The 18,092-nt window shown below is 36.1% G+C and overlaps 1 protein-coding gene across 2 annotated transcripts in view; it reads right to left on the bottom strand.

Annotated features, from left to right (window-relative positions):
- Positions 1–134: 134 nt before the first annotated feature.
- The window catches only part of LOC113647004 (adhesion G protein-coupled receptor F5-like), a 26,178-nt gene continuing 8,220 nt past the window's right edge, over positions 135–18,092 (bottom strand). For both annotated transcript variants that reach the window (XM_047801339.1, XM_027153515.2), the window contains 16 exons: positions 17,292–17,438; positions 16,868–17,035; positions 13,913–13,948; positions 6,981–7,087; positions 6,711–6,775; positions 6,462–6,598; positions 6,041–6,238; positions 5,589–5,792; positions 5,266–5,424; positions 4,707–4,885; positions 4,428–4,604; positions 2,375–3,727; positions 1,945–1,986; positions 1,350–1,409; positions 582–645; positions 135–440 (listed from right to left, as the gene is read on the bottom strand). In XM_047801339.1, coding sequence (XP_047657295.1) covers positions 358–440; positions 582–645; positions 1,350–1,409; positions 1,945–1,986; positions 2,375–3,727; positions 4,428–4,604; positions 4,707–4,885; positions 5,266–5,424; positions 5,589–5,792; positions 6,041–6,238; positions 6,462–6,598; positions 6,711–6,775; positions 6,981–7,087; positions 13,913–13,948; positions 16,868–17,035; positions 17,292–17,438 — 3,179 coding nt within the window. In that variant the 3' untranslated portion in view covers positions 135–357. The remainder of the gene's footprint in view (positions 441–581; positions 646–1,349; positions 1,410–1,944; positions 1,987–2,374; positions 3,728–4,427; positions 4,605–4,706; positions 4,886–5,265; positions 5,425–5,588; positions 5,793–6,040; positions 6,239–6,461; positions 6,599–6,710; positions 6,776–6,980; positions 7,088–13,912; positions 13,949–16,867; positions 17,036–17,291; positions 17,439–18,092) is intronic.

The following is an 18,092-nucleotide window of genomic DNA, read 5'->3' as shown; positions in this document are numbered from 1 at the left end:
AACACATGCAGTATTTCTCACTGATTTAAAGTCTTACCATTAAACAACGTTGAAAACACCACATATCATTAAAATGGCCAGCTCAGTTTGGTGTATGTTTAGTGACACGATTACAAAAAAAAAAAACATTTGCTGTACGGTAGATGTTTATTGATGAAAATAGATTGAGATAGTTGAGATAATTCAAATGTATGTACTGTATGTAAGTATTAAAGAAATAATCAGGAAAGTTTTCATTTAATATAATTAGTCTTTTCTGGCTTGTAAATTAGATCATACATTTAAGACACAATAAACAATAAAATAAATGGAATCGACTCAAATCAGGTCATAGAGGTCACATAGAAGGTATTTGCATTATTTATCAGTGAACTTAAAAGTTTCCGTATTGCTTGAAGGTACATTTGAGGAGTAGGCAGCTGTCGATATATTGTAGCCATCTGTAAAACAGAATGATTTTATTAAAATATATATATATATATCTTTGTGAAAGTAAAATGTAGTTAATATGTCGAGAACGTGTGTAATAATCAGCGACACAAAGCGGATTAGAGCTTCATTTGTGAATGAAAGTTACTTACATCTCCTCGGGAACACGTGATAGTAACCCCTTCTATTAGACGACGGCTTTCCCCCAACAATGTTCTGAAATGTAAAGGGAGAATACAAAATTGTAACTCAAATCCTATGGGATCAAAACCGATTGCGTTTTCTTATTGCGGTCGTATAAATTGTGATATAATGCAAATGAAAATGCAAATCACGCATTACTATTCGCATTGAAGTTTTCACAAGTGTACAATATCTGCTCGATTTCAAATGGAAAAGAAATATCCCTTTGCAATTGCATTTTCCGCGTCTTAAGAGTTGTCAAGAAAATTCTTCATTTAGACAACAAGGAAACTGTTAAGATACTAATAAGGTATATACTGTACTTATCAACACAATCAACTGTTCAGCACATTTTCTTTACTGACCATTGACCTCAAGACACTTTAGAATGAGACCTGACATCATTTCCAAATATACTGTAAACACACCCCATAGCAGACTAATACGGGCTCCTGGGCAAGGCTTCGGAAATGCAAACGCGAAGGAATTTGCGAATCCATTTGAATTTTGGCAGGACACTTACACAACAGAGGAAGTGAAATTGCGAACGAGGTAATTACTAGTGCAAGGTCACTAGTAATTAAGACATGGGAAATGCAATTGCACATTGACTTTGTGTATTCACTTAATATTTGGAAAATACTCCCATACAAGAAAAGTATTATATTAATTTTTTTTCAATGCAGCTTTACAATGAAAAAGGGCAGAGCACAGAAGTGGATTAAAAGTATATTTACCCCAGATTGGGTAGAACTCATGTTCCTCTGCCTCCACCTTCCTAAAAGCACCCCAATGATCTACAAAAAATAAAAATAAAAAGGACAAATTATTTTAAAGTATAATGTAACTTAGCAGGATTTTGATAACCTGCCAATTTCATTTCTACAAATTTCACAAAATGACCTTGAACTGACTTAAATGTTGACTCCTCTAGATTGCATTATTTTAGTTGAACAATGATTTTGTTTTTTATTACTATCATGAATTTTTTTTCTCCATTATGCTACTTTAAGGCATTATTAAGGGTTTTCCCCAAGACATATGGGGGAGCCCTTAAAGAGTGTTATTATTATTATTATTATTATTATTATTATTATTATTATTATTATTATTATTATTATTATTATTATTTTGCAGTGTAGAGAGTGTAGAGAATTTATTCTCAGAAACAGTTCTAGTGTTTAATGTATTTTTGGTTCCTCTGGGTAAATGAACACTGTACACAAACTACTCATGATGTAAGCTTTCTCTGAATCTGTTCATCTCCGTAAATCGGCTGGTCTTAGTAAAAGATTTGTCAACAAACAGCCTGAATATATGGAAAATACGCACCTTCTTGTCCAGTAGAGTTCCAAGAACTAAAATAAAGAAGCCCTTTGAAGATATAAATAAGACAAATTACAGATTGTATTTCTGCTTCATTTAAGAAACATACTGTATTGTGTCCTACACACAAATAGATTTTTACATAAATCTTAAAACTGTACAGTAGGTGATTATTTCTATCTATTCTGGATCGACACATTGATCAGGTTAAAATATTCATTTACTCTTAAAAAAATCTATGTTGAAACGGCATCAAATTTACAAAACCAAAGGGATACAATGATGTCAGTGCTGTATATCTTTCAAAATATTATTTTTATTTCATAGGTAAGCTGCTGCATACAGTATGTGCTTCTGCAAAAAAAAAAACCTGCATTGCTCCAAATAAATTAAAAAATAAAAATAAATTAAATATGTATGAAGGTGATATTGGTACCTGCAGTGAATTGAGGATTGCAAACACCACATGGATCCCAAAGTCTGGTGACACGATGGTCCCGATCCCAAATCCCCAAGTCAGACCAAAGAAAGGGGTTAAAATCACCACACACCTGGTAATCACTACTAAGGCATCTTTCTCATCTCGCTGAATAGTGGCACTAATTCCGCTCTTCAGTATCTTATATACAAGTATAATAAGCACCAGGAGATTTATAAACACAATGGTTAGGGCTGGAATCACAAATGCCAGTATTGCCTTAGTTTTATACCAGTTGAGCCAACATGTATTCTCTTCTTGAATGTATCCTCTGTTTCCAGATGTTGCTGCGACAGTAATGACAGCAATTATTAACGGAGCTCCATAGCCAACACTAAAGGCTATGGTCATCATCACGGTCCGGGACAATCTGGAAAAGACTACGACAATGCGGTAGAGAAGCAAGAGAGCTGACAGTAGCATCCAGAAGAAAAGAGCAAGGTAAAAGAAGTGGATAAAGAATGTCACTGTACTGCAGGGACCCTCTGGTGTCTTCTGTCCTTTTGTTCCGATTGCTGCTCCAATAATAAAACATATGTCTGCAACCAGGAGGGACAGAGCGATGTTGATAGTAGAGATATGGCGCATGTAAGAGGTATCGTTCTTTGACATTGATTTCCAGATAAGGCCTTCAATGATGAGGCACAAAACCAAGCTGCCAATTGAAATGCCTACACCAATGTATGTTATATAGGCTAAGGCTTGGTTATCCGGAGAAAATGGTGACATCAGGATCGAAAACGATGTTGTATGGCTGCACTCACATGTTAGCTTTCCATCTTGATTAATCACTTGCTTTATTTCACATCCAGTCGAGTCCCAGGCACCAATACCATTTAAAAGGCTAAAGTTCCAAAAGACACACTGTGGGTTTCCTAATGACCTATTTTTAACTTCAAAAAACAGGGATACGTTGTTTATTGTCGAGTCTCCTTCAATTACAACTAGGTCTCCGTTGATGCTGGATTGAGTTTTACTGCTGTTATTGTAGGCTGCATCCCGACCAGGTAACACACTGTTAAGTGCCGAGAAGACAATGACGGTGACTAGAAATCTTCCGCTCGTCTCTGCAATGCTCGCTTGAGTGGTGGAATTTGTGTTAAACAATTTAGTTGAGTTGCTAAAATTCCTCTCAAGTTGGATATTTGATGTTGTTATGGAAAAGCTATCACTGGAGAGACTGCTTCCGATACTTTCGATCGACTGAAGAAGCATAGAGATAGCGTTCATGTTCGTATTTTCACTGTTAAAACTATTCCATGTTTCTTGTGCCGTTTCTGATGTTATGACGTCCACAGTTTTGAGGAAATCCTGAATGTTCAGATAAGAAAAGAATACTTGGATTTTCTATTATTAACAACAAACGTTTAAATATATAAATATATTATATGTAATATGTAATACACGCTGTCATACTGTACAATATTTGTTGTATGGCAGCGTGTATTACATAGAGTACACTGTCATACACTTTACTTATGGCAACGTATACTCTCCTGCACAATAAGAAAGTGACGTGACGTGACGTACGGCTAAGTACGGTGACCCATACTCAGAATTTGTTCTCTGCATTTAACCCATCCAAAGCACACACACACAGACAGTGAACACACACACACACACACACACACACACACATATACACACACACACACACACACACACACACACCATGAACACACACCCGGAGCAGTGGGCAGCCATTTATGCTGCGGCACCCGGGGAGCAGTTGGGGGGTTCGGTGTCTTGCTCAAGGGCACCTCAGTCGTGGCCGCCCGAGACTCGAACCCATGACCTTATGGTTAGGAGTCAGACTCTCTAACCATTAGGCCATATAATACCCTCTTATCCCTTTTCTCTCTGCTTACACATACTAGCCCACTGTATTATAGTTAATGAATGTTTGAATTATGTTTGAATTATGGCTTAAACAGCAGCAGCTCAAGCTCAGCTTAGCTACAGTACCTATGTCATGTTTAATAATAAAAGTGTAAATAATAAATGTACGTACCTTCATTGTGTTTTGGTCAACCGCAAAAGAGTTTGCTTTTGAAAACTTAGCAATTGTGCTTAGTAAATCAACCACTTTCAAGAGATTCACAGGAACCGTGGAAATATTCATGGTGTTGTTTTCTACAGCATTAAGGAGATCAGTAGCAAACATCGGGACGGCTTCTATGTCTAAATTCTGGTGTAAAAAAAAAAAAGATTTGAGCAGATTATGTTATCAATCAGTCATCTAATAAATCATATAAATATGTTTATCTTTAACATGAATTCAAAGTATTACTTCAGCCATATCTGCCAGGTTCTGGAGGACACGCAGGGTGCAATTGTTAGATATTATGCTCCACTGCCCTGTTTTATTACACACTGCCCACTGAATGCCAATATTAGCTCCATCACATTGTCTGTACGCTGTCTGATTTACAGTCCCGGCACCAAAGTTGACATCATTGCAGTTGAACGCTAATGAGGAAAAATATGTAAATTTTTTATATTGAGGACCAAAAATCAAAAAGACCAAAATGCAAATATCTTCAAATTATAGCAATTTATGAATGTTTTGTGATCCCAAGCCTTGATCAGTCTTCATTTATTCAACTTCCATTTATAATCTAGAATAATTAAATTCATATTTCTATTATTATTATTATTATTATTATTATTATTATCGTTCAAAATCCACAAGTATCATTTGAGGTATAATCCAATATATATTTGTGGGCCAATGTTTTAATAATAGCACTTTACCAAACATTTGATTAGGACAAAAACAACAACCAATAAATAAAAACCATCTGAAAGACATACAGTAAGAAGAAAAGAAACGTGATACTGTAGCTCACCTCTTGGGATTATGTTTAGTTTTATGTTTGAAGAGCTATAACTAAACCCACTCAGGCTGGTGTCTGACAGTCGACATGTTAATGTGACTATTTTGTCCGTAGCCGCACAATCCTTTTGCCAGACAGTGTAGGTGTATACGATGCAGTTTGTCCCCGGACCTGCGATATAGAATATTCTTCTAATACTTCTATTCAAATTTACTGACAAAACTTACTGCGTAAATTTAATGTGTATGTTCAGCCTCTTAACAGTTTTAAAATAGTTTATTCACTTATATGATCTGTAACAAATAACAATAAGATATATTTATTTAGTGTATGACCTGGAGGTGTCAGTGGAGACAGGGAGTCCTCGGTCCACTCGATCGTATAGCTGCTTTGAGCACAGCATTTTAGTGGTATGGACAAATTCTCACATTTATACACTTTATCAGGATCTACTTGGATATTGGGAAATGGCTGGATCGCAATTCTTTGCCACTGGATATTTGTCAGTGAATTGACTTCGGTTATGCATTGGTAGATACCTGTGATATACGTGTACATATAACGAGTCGGGAATAAAAGATTAAAACACAAGATTAGAATCTATTATAATGTTTGCTTATAAATCTCAGTCACAAACATCGTTTCTATTAACAGTTTTAGGAAACTTTAATCATATGAGAGATACCCACATTAGAGACACAGAACATCACAAATCTTAAAACTATAGACAGAGTTTTATATAAATAAAGATAAGAGAGATAAGATCTGTGAACTTTCGAGTACTTACCACTGTCAGTTGCACTCACATTTTTTACTATAAGTGTGCGGTTGTTATTGAGGATGTTATATTTATTGGGCTTTAGAGACTGAGCTCCATTCACTTGCCATTGTATGCCTCCCAATCCATCGGTTGGAAGAGCACAATTTAACTGTATATCTTGCAGAGGATAGATTATTCCTGTGTTTTGGGTGAGGTTATACTCCTCTGAAATATAAGAATAATATAATAAGCCGCTGTGTTTCAAGTACCTTTTAACTCCATTATTGTATTATTATCATTACTTCAATGACACCACCGTCATTCACTATTATCTATGATATAATGTGTTCATTAATTTAAAAAAACACAAGAAAACAAAACAACACAACTCCTAAGGGCAGGAAACATCTGAAATATCAATGAAAGATAAAATAAATAAGAAGCTTACCGCTAAAAGCAATAGGATTGTTATTGACTTTGAATCCATCTGCAGTAAGTGTTTGAGAGAGCGCTGAGTTTCCGAATTTAAAATCAAGTGTATTCGTGCTTGCGTTAATCGTAAAGTCTACAATTACGCTGCCAGGCCTAAAGAACAAACACATAAAATAAATATATAGCAAATTTAGCGATGCAACCTAAACCAGGAAAAAGCCTAATTTTCACATATCTATATTGTTTAGAAAACAAAGCTGATTACCTAAACCCAAGGACTACCACAGAGCCAGGGATGTAGCCAGTTATGTGTCGATAACTTTTATCAATCTGAAATAGAAAAAAAAAAGTTTCTACAGACTGAAATTCTGAATTGGGCTTTTAAAATTTTTTTGCATAAAGTAAAATGTATTTAAATTTATTCACCGGTTAAATAAAGGTCACTTCTAATTTACTAAAAGCTAGGTCTCTTTTAAAAGGATGTAATATTATATAATCATTTATTTGTATTGTATTTAAATTTCGACAAACTTACCGCGCCTTCTATTGTGGCTTTATATTTGTTGTACTTCACACTGTTTTTGTCGGAGAGTGCGATGTCAAACTTTTCATCTAATGACAATGACATGTACTTTGTGGTCTCTAACAGGAAAGAGAAATAAAGGAGGTTTATTTATCTATCTATATCCATCTATATCTATCTATGTCTGTCTATGTCTGTCTATGTCTGTCTATATCTATCTATATCTGTCTATGTCTGTCTATATCCATCAATATCCGTCTATGTCTGTCTATATCCATCAATATCTATCTATGTCTGTCTATGACTGTCTATATTATTATATGTGTTGTTACATTGCCTCAGTGCCCCATAATGACAAAGTGAAAGCAGAATTCTACAAATGTTTTAAAAAGGAAAAACTGAAACATCACATGTACATCACTCTGATTAAGCTCCAAAGGTCCTGTGTGGAGATGTCTGTCTATATCTATCTATATCTGTCTATGTCTGTCTATGTCTGTCTATATCTATCTATGTCTGTCTATGTCTGTCTATGTCTGTCTATGTCTGTCTATATCTGTCTATGTCTGTCTATGTCTGACTATGTCTGTCTATGTCTGTCTATATCTATCTATATCTATCTATGTCTGTCTATGTCTGTCTATATCTATCTATATCTATATCTGTCTATGTCTGTCCATGTCTGTCTATATCTATCTATATCTATCTATGTCTATCTATGTCTGTCTATATCTGTCTCTGTCTGTCTATGTCTGTCTATATCTGTCTATGTCTGTCTATGTCTGTCTATATCTATCTATATCTGTCTATGTCTGTCTATGTCTGTCTATATCTGTCTATGTCTGTCTATATCTATCTATATCTGTCTATGTCTGTCTATATCCATCTATATCTATCTATATCTGTCTATGTCTGTCTATGTCTGTCTATGTCTGTCTATATCTGTCTATATCTGTCTATGTCTGTCTCTGTCTGTCTCTGTCTATGTCTGTCTATATCTGTCTATGTCTGTCTATATATGACTATGTCAGTCTATGTCTGTCTATGTCTATCTATATCTATCTATATCTGTCTATGTCTGTCTATGTCTGTCTATATCTGTCTATATCTGTCTATGTCTGTCTATATCTATCTATGTCTGTCTATGTCTGTCTATGTCTGTCTATATCTGTCTATATCTGACTATGTCTGTCTATGTCTGAGTATGTCTGTCTATGTCTGTCTATGTCTGTCTATGTCTGTCTATATCTATCTATATCTGTCTATGTCTGTCTATGTCTATCTATGTCTGTCTATGTCTGTCTATGTCTGTCTATATCTGTCTATGTCTGTCTATGTCTGACTATGTCTGTCTATGTCTGTCTATATCTGTCTATATCTATCTATGTCTGTCTATATCTGTCTATGTCTGTCTATGTCTGACTATGTCTGTCTATGTCTGTTTATGTCTATCTATGTCTGTCTATGTCTGTCTATATCTGTCTCTGTCTGTCTGTGTCTGTCTATATCTATCTATATCTGTCTATGTCTATCTATGTCTGTCTATGTCTGTCTATATCTGTCTATGTCTGTCTATGTCTGTCTATATCTGTCTATGTCTGTCTATGTCTGACTATGTCTGTCTATGTCTGTCTATGTCTATCTATGTCTGTCTATGTCTGTCTATATCTGTCTCTGTCTGTCTGTGTCTGTCTATATCTATCTATATCTGTCTATGTCTATCTATGTCTGTCTATGTCTGTCTATATCTATCTATGTCTGTCTATGTCTGTCTATATCTGTCTATGTCTGTCTATGTCTGACTATGTCTGTCTATGTCTGTCTATGTCTATCTATGTCTGTCTATGTCTGTCTATATCTGTCTCTGTCTGTCTGTGTCTGTCTATATCTATCTATATCTGTCTATGTCTGTCTATGTCTGTCTATGTCTGTCTATATCTGTCTCTGTCTGTCTATGTCTGTCTATATCTGTCTATGTCTGTCTATGTCTGTCTATATCTATCTATATCTGTCTATGTCTGTCTATGTCTGTCTCTGTCTGTCTATGTCTGTCTATATCTATCTATATCTATCTATATCTGTCTATGTCTGTCTATGTCTCTCTATATCTATCTATATCTGTCTATGTCTGTCTATATCCGTCTATATCTATCTATATCTGTCTATGTCTGTCTATGTCTGTCTATATCTGTCTATGTCTGTCTATGTCTGTCTATATCTATCTATATCTGTCTATGTCTGACTATGTCTGTCTATATCTGTCTATGTCTGTCTATATCTGACTATGTCTGTCTATGTCTGTCTATATCTATCTATATCTGTCTATGTCTGTCTATGTCCGTCTATGTCTGTCTCTGTCTGTCTATGTCTGTCTATATCTATCTATATCTATCTATATCTGTCTATGTCTGTCTATGTCTCTCTATATCTATCTATGTCTGTCTATGTCTGTCTATGTCTGTCTATATCTGTCTATGTCTGTCTATGTCTGTCTATATCTATCTATATCTATCTATATCTGTCTATGTCTGTCTATGTCTGTCTATATCTATCTATGTCTGTCTATGTCTGTCTATATCTGTCTATGTCTGTCTATGTCTGACTATGTCTGTTTATGTCTGTCTATGTCTATCCATGTCTGTCTATGTCTGTCTATATCTGTCTGTGTCTGTCTATATCTATCTATATCTGTCTATGTCTATCTATGTCTGTCTATGTCTGTCTATATCTGTCTCTGTCTGTCTATATCTGTCTATGTCTGTCTATGTCTGTCTATATCTATCTATATCTATCTATATCTGTCTATGTCTGTCTATGTCTGACTATGTCTGTCTATGTCTGTCTATATCTGTCTATGTCTGTCTATATCTGACTATGTCTGTCTATGTCTGTCTATGTCTGTCTATGTCTGTCTATATCTGTCTATATCTATCTATATCTGTCTATGTCTGTCTATGTCTGACTATGTCTGTCTATGTCTGTCTATATCTGTCTATGTCTGTCTATATCTGACTATGTCTGTCTATGTCTGTCTATATCTATCTATATCTGTCTATGTCTGTCTCTGTCTGTCTATGTCTGTCTATATGTATCTATATCTATCTATATCTGTCTATGTCTGTCTATGTCTCTCTATATCTATCTATATCTGTCTATGTCTGTCTATATCCGTCTATATCTATCTATATCTATCTATGTCTGTCTATGTCTGTCTATATCTGTCTATGTCTGTCTATGTCTGACTATCTATCTATCTATCTATCTATCTATCTATCTATCTATCTATCTATCTATCTATCTATCTATCTATCTATCTATCTATCTATCTATCTATGTGACCTTCACTATTCACCTTCACTATATTATTATATGTGTTGTTACATTGCCTCAGTACCCTATAATGACAAAGTGAAAGCAGAATTCTACAAATGTTTTAAAAAGGAAAAACTGAAACATCACATGTACATCACTCTGATTAAGCTCCAAAGATCCGGTGTGGAGATGTCTGTCTATATCTATCTATATCTGTCTATGTCTGTCTATGTCTGTCTATATCTATCTATATCTGTCTATGTCTGTCTATGTCTGTCTATATCTATCTATATCTGTCTATGTCTGTCTATGTCTGTCTATATCTATCTATATCTGGCTCTGTCTGTCTATGTCTGTCTATGTCTGTCTATCTATCTATCTATCTATCTATCTATCTATCTATCTATCTATCTATCTATCTATCTATCTATCTATCTATCTATCTATCTATCTATCTATCTATCTGACCTTCACTATTCACCTTCACTAAATGATTATATGTGTTGTTACATTGCCTCAGTGCCCCATAATGACAAAGTGAAAGCAGAATTCTACAAATGTTTTAAAAAGCAAAAACTGAAACATCACATGTACATCACAGTGATTAAGCTCCAAAGGTCCTGTGTGGAGATGGGACAAAGTTCCAGAAGGACAACCATCACTGCAGCCATCCACTGATCTGAGCTTTATGGCCGAGTGGCTAGATGGAAGGTTTTCCTCAGTGCACAACACATGAAAGCTTGGAGTTTGTGATAAAGCAGCTGAAGGAATCTCAGACTGTGAGGAACAAGATTCTCTGGTCGGCCTTAATACTAAACATTAATTCTGGATGTAAGCAGGCACCAGTCATCACCAGTCCAATAAATCCCAACAGTGAGGCATGGTGGTGGCAGCATAATGCTGTAGGGGTGTTTTTCATTAACAAAGACTGACAGACTGGTCAGGGTTAAGGGAAAGCTGAATGGAGCAAAGTACAGAGATATTCGTTGAAAAACGGGCAATAACAGAAATTTTGAAAAACATTATCTATGTGTAATATGCATCTTTTTATACATTTTGTTTTGTACAAACTGTACATTATATTATGTCTACATTCTTTTTTTATATATTTGCATTTTATTACTCTTGGTTGCTGTAACAGTGAAATTGCCCCATTGTGGGACCAATAAAGGTATATATCTTATCTTATCTTATCTTGTCTTTTCTTGTCTTGTCTTATCTTGTCTTATCTTATCTTATCTTGTCTTGTCTTGTCTTATCTTATCCTATCTTATCTTATCTTATCTTATCTTATCTTATCCTATCTTATCCTATCCTATCTTATCTTATCTTATCTTATCTTATCTTATCTTATCTTATCTTGTCTTATCTTATCTTATCTTATCTTATCTTATCTTGTCTTGTCTTATCTTGTCTTATCTTATCCTATCTTATCCTATCCTATCTTGTCTTATCTTATCTTATCTTATCTTATCTTATCTTATCTTATCTTATCTTGTCTTGTCTTGTCTTATCCTATCCTATCTTATCTTATCTTGTCTTGTCTTGTCTTATCTTATCTTATCTTATCCTATCTTATCTTATCCTATCTTATCCTATCCTATCCTATTCTATCTTATCTTATCTTATTTTATCTTATCTTATCTTGTCTTATCTTATCCTATCTTATCTTATCCTATCTTGTCTTATCTTATCTTATCTTATCTTGTCTTGTCTTATCCTATCCTATCTTATCTTATCTTATCTTGTCTTGTCTTGTCTTCTTATCTTATCCTATCCTATCTTATCTTATCTTATCTTATCTTGTCTTGTCTTGTCTTATCTTGTCTTGTTTTATCTTATCTTATCTTATCTTATCTTATCTTATCTTATCTTAATAAAAACCTGTTCCACAGTGCTCAGGACCACAGACTGGGCAAAAGGTTCACCTACTAATATGACAACATCCCTAAGCAGACAGTACAATACAATACAAACACAGGAGTGTTTTAAGTTCAAAGAAGCAAAACACAAACGCAAAGGAACGTAAACGCAAAACGCAAACACAAAGAAGAATGAAAGGAAATCCCCCAATCCACCTGTGCAGAACCTGTTGCGTCATACCCAAAAAGACTTGAGGCAGCAATTGCTGCCAAACTAAGTGCTTCAACTAAGTACTGAATAAAGGGTCTGAAGGTACAAGTGATATTTCAGTTCTTTCTTTGTAATACAGACATTTCTAGAATTTCTGCTTTGTCATTATGGGGTACTGAGTGTGGTCTAATGAGAGAAAAAATTATCTGAACAATTGTAGTATCAAACTGCGACATTACAAAACCGAAAAAAGTGAAGGGGGTCTGAATATACACTGTATATACTGTATATACTGTATATATATATACATATAGTACATATAGAACAAACAATAGCACATTGTTATTACTAAAGTACATTTATACACACAAGTAAAATCCATTTGCTGTTTATTATCAATAAAAAAAAACCCAAAGACCTTCCAAAACAAAAGAGACACATTGTTGTTGATCTGCACAAATCAGATAATAGATATAAAATGACACCAAGCACGTCACACAAGGAAACTATTCAACTCAAGCTTTATTGCCATTCTTCCACGCACACAGTATATCTTTGTTTCCGTGATATAAATATCTCACTAACTATTAGCCAGGTTTTTTCAGACACTTACACACTAGTGTGGGTCTAATGTATTTTTCATTTCAATTTAAATTGATTTGTATTGCGTTTTCATAATCCACGTTGTCTCAAGGAAGCTGTTCAAATATAATTCAAAACAATTCAAATATATCACCCTATTCTGCAGACACTAAAATGAAAACATTAGTTTTAATGAATTAACTTGCCAGAATTTCTATTCATTGAAAGATGATAAGAATTGTGCCATTATCTCACACACTTCTGTGACATCAGACCAAGTTTCTGTGTATACCTGTGTATACTGTGTATGTTGTTAGACTGCCAACTACAGGACATTAATGGTAATTATATGAACGTAGATTTCTATGATATACATTTTTGTGCACAACCACAACACATGTATGGGATTGTGGTATTATATATTCTCAGTCTAACTTAATTAAAGGGCTTGGATTTCAGTGAATAAATTTACAACTATAGGATATTGGTGCTACTGTACACAAACATACACCCACACACACTTTCAGACCCATTCACACACTACGGACAGTTTTACCAGAGATACCAATCAGCCCATTTGACATGTCTTTCGGACTGGGGATGGACCTAGAGGAAACCCCTGAAACATGGGAAGAACATGCAAACTACACACAGGGAGGAGATGAGAATCAAACCCCCAACCCTGAGGTTGTGAGGCACCTTATTCTTGTTCTGATTCTTATTATTTCAGAACATATTTTAAACCCGTGCTCCTGTCTGGCTGCGTTAACCATTTCTAAGAACACAACTGATGCACTACACAAGTCTTAGGAAGCAGAGATGCACCAGATGTATTTCCAAATCCAATTTAGCTATCTGTGAATCATATTGTCTAGCCTTTTTATATCGATTGTAATCACATACTTATCAAGATATCCATTGCATTGAACAAAAAATAGAAGTAGTATTAATTATACACTAAACATTTACTACTTTACCTGTGGATGGTGGTGAAGTTGGACATGTATTTTCACCTAAGAGAGAACAAGTGAAAAATGAGTATAAGAAAAACCTTTTGCTGTTTAGTAATGATTTCAATTCATTTGATAGACTGAACTATACTAACTGGATGTTGTATATAAAAGTATCTTTCATCAAATCCATGTTTATGAATGGTGATTTAGGACACGTCACATTATTCTTATTACATTCTTATTTCACTGGTTCAGGATCAATTGCATACTATTTGTAGTATAGACATTCATCCATTCATTCATTCATTTTCTACCGCTTATCCGAACTACCTCGAGTCACAGGGAGCCTGTGCCTATCTCAGGCGTCATCGGGCATCGAGGCAGGATACACCCTGGATGGAGTGCCAACCCATCACAGGGCACACACACACACACACTCTCTCATTCACACACACACTATGGACAATTTTCCAGAGATGCCAATCAACCTACCATGCATGTCTTTGGACTGGGGGAGGAAACCGGAGTACCCGGAGGAAACCCCCGAGGCACGGGGAGAACATGCAAACTCCGCACACACAAGGCAGAGGTGGGAATCGAACCCCCGACCCTGGAGGTGTGAGGCAAACGTGCTAACCGCTAAGCCACCGTGCCCAGTATCGACATTGTTCAATTACATTTAAATAACAGGTTTTCTCCAAGACAAGACACAACAGACTAGATAAAGTGACTACATAGTAAGATGTTGCCTGATAAGTAGCTTTCCATAGTAAAATTCCTACCACAATAAGAACAAGAAAAGTGTGGAGAAAATTAGATGAATTTTAAATTAATCATGAATAGTTCTAGCTATTTATTTCGTATTTACTTTAGGGCAATCGACATTTATTAGACCCCACTTCTTTTTTATACAGTGGTATTTCCACCTTCTTAACTGAATGATTAAGATACATTAAATAATGGATTTTTTCCGATCTTGTAAGAGTAACTGTGTCCTAATTCTGTTCCAAAGTCTACTTAAACCTGATTGAATAATCTGTCATTAAATTGCTGTAAGGATTGAGAGTAGGAGAGCAGAGGGACAGTGCATCGGCTTTGCTATTCTTGCAGACGGCTCGGTCGATGACCCAAACATGTCTAGGATTAAATGTTTTTGCACCCGTAATATTCCAGGTTCTTGTGACTGGTAAGTACTTGGAGCAGGTGCAGGGCCTCCAAGCTGTGTCTCCACTCCTCCAATGCCTCCTTAATAGAGAGCAGTTCACAGTTCCCGATGTTGTAGTTGGCTTCTGCTGAAGTTAGTTTACAGGAGAATTAGACGCAGGGGTAAAGCTACTCTGGGTCCCTATGACAGTGAGACAGCACTGTGCCAATCCCACAGCAGGAGGCGTCCACTTCCGTGACAATAAAATGATAGAGGAGCCAGGGAGGCAGAGGATGGGGGCTGTGGTAAAGTTCTCATTGAGTAATTCCAGGAGAATTCCAGGATGGTTTGCTTAGCAGAGAAGGAGGTGAATGGCAGGGTGATTTGCTTTGTGTAAAATAGATCTACTGTATCTGTATGGTGAGTGAAAGCATTTGGTGAGTAACATTTGGTTATCTGCTGTCATAATTTCCGGTGAGTGGTGTAACAGGAAGTTGCACATCCTGGACAGTGTTGGTGAATAATGTTAACAGCTGACATGGAGTCCCCTAGGGCTGAAACGACGGGGGAGGAAGCAGACAGTCAGGCTCACCCTAGGGGTTCAGGGAGAAGGTTTCACTGGTAAATACATTAAACATAGCCAGTAGAATTAGCGGCATTCTCATTCCTTCAGAGAGGTCCGAATATAGGGTCCGAATCTCATGCATTAGACAGTTGATTGTCGATGTACAGTATATACTGGGGTTAAATTCTCATTGCAGCAGGCTAGCTCGGTTTGGAGATAGGGGTTCAGTCCATCTTACAATACAAATTTTTAGGATGGTATCATTCAAACTGCTCTGGGTGGCAAGTGTGTGAAAGGTTATAACATATTCTGCAGCAGTAAAAGAGCCCTGGCAGAGCTGTAGTAATCGGTCAGAGACGTTGCAGCCTCCGACAGGGTATTCAAGCACATCACAGAGTAACTGAGTTAAGTATTCATTAGACACTCTCACTTGACCGCGCTTGCGTAAGACCGCGGTTGCGTAAGTGTAAGAAGGAACGCAGACTTTGTGGTATCCTGGTGTTAGGTGGCAGACTGATGTTGAAAGAATACCTCATATTGCAGAATAAAGCCTTTAAACATTTCTGCTGTGTCATCAAATTTTTCGGCAAGGGCCATGTCTACTGGATTACTCCAGACCATGGTGGGACCCATGAGAGATTGTAGAAGATGAGTGTTGCTGGCTTGTAGGTTAGCCAGCTCTTCATGGTAGGCTGCAATAACACACCACCATAGCCTGGAGCTGCTGGTTCCAACAAGCATGAAATATTCTTTAAGGATTGAGAAGCAGGATCCATGTGCAGATAAACTCCATTTTAATAACAATATCAAGCAGTACAATCCAAAATATCAGACAAGAACAGGGTCAAAAAACAGGCACAAGGTTCACTAATCCAAAGAAAAGGCAAACAAATCCAAATTGGGCAAAATAGTAAGCAAAGAACCGGAAAACAGGCTGATGATACTTTGCGATGATATGCAGCATGGAAGTTGTATTTATATATCCGGAAATTAAGCGGAAGTGTGCTCCTAATTTCGGGTGGTTTCGCTCTGGTGGGCAGGGGCTTGCAAGTGTAGCTGTCACAATTGCGCTAATCCATGCATTTAATATGATGATAATATTTTCACGCCAATATATTTATCTATAGATTTTTTTTTTTCACTTTTTTATTGCATGTTTGTTTTAAGACAACATTACTGTTATAATTTTGAGTAAATGAGCATAGGATCAGGACAAAACTCCAATACCACTATGACACATGCTGTTTTACTAATATAAAGTTGTACCTACTTGAGATGCCAGTTTGTGGCTGGCAGAACTGCCCATCATTTGGAACACCATTGATGCAATTACATTTGTTGGTGCCGTTGCATTGCCCGTATTGAATGCACTTGTCACATGGCCAGAAATACTGATTCTCACACCTGCATTGGTATCCATTACTGTTTAATTGGCACACTGCAAAAATGACAAAACAAACAATACAGTAAATTGAAGTATATATTTTGGTAATGCAGTGTTTCTTAATGAATGAAAATGAGTACTTACTAATTACTTTACCTTATTACAAATTACATAGTATAACTGCTTAAGGAAGCCACATTACACCACAGACAGTGGGCTTTTTAAATGGTCTTTAATAAACACACATACTTGGCACAATGTCAGGCCTTTTGTGTCTCATTTGTAATTGTCATGTGAATTCTAAACTTACCAGTTGTTACGTTCACAGTAGATATTTTAGTGGTGTTGTCTAGCTGAATGATTGACCCAAGGCCGATTGCTTGGAGCTGCTGAATCAAAATCACTTCAGAAACATTTATCTCTACCACCACGATATATTCCAGTGTATATGAAGTAGCTGGGAAGACAATAAAATTGTAATTAACAGTGTTCAACAGTGTTCATTCAGTTTGCATCCACAAAAAACTTTTTCTTTCCCCTTTTTTCTCCCTTTTTTTTCTCCCCCTTATTTCTTAGCCAATTTCAACCCACCAGTCAGCTCTCTCTTTCCTATGACAGCAACAAACCAGGGAGAGAGAAGCCTAACAGGTAAAGCAGCTGCTCACGCTACTGTACACAAGATGGTGTGACACTCTACGACGACAGCGCTATTTGCCCTCCTCTAGTGCTATCTTGTCCTCTTTGGTTAGTTTATACTGTGATTAAAAGAATATATGTATGTCTGGCCATAGAGTGGATGCTATACTATATTAATTATATTTTATTAATTAATATTAATATTAATTATATTTATTTATATTTTCTGTTGTGTCACTCAAGACCCCTATGTGTTATTAATGTTTATTAAGGTATTTAATACTGAATGTTTTGTGCATGTACAGTAACTCTGGCTCTATGAACCCTGCATTAGCACTAGGACATTTGTATAATGTCTCAATATCCAGAAAATGACAGAAGCCTCTTACCACACCACAAAGTGAAGGAAAGAAAGAAAAGCAAAGAAAAACAAATCCCAGTGGCTTGTCCAGCTCTACCAAGGAGAAGTACGAAC

The sequence above is a fragment of the Tachysurus fulvidraco genome, chromosome 16 (genome assembly GCF_022655615.1).
Source record: "Tachysurus fulvidraco isolate hzauxx_2018 chromosome 16, HZAU_PFXX_2.0, whole genome shotgun sequence".
Taxonomy (NCBI): domain Eukaryota; kingdom Metazoa; phylum Chordata; class Actinopteri; order Siluriformes; family Bagridae; genus Tachysurus; species Tachysurus fulvidraco.
Note: the sequence above shows the minus strand (reverse complement) of the source record. Positions and strands in the feature narration are given on the sequence as shown.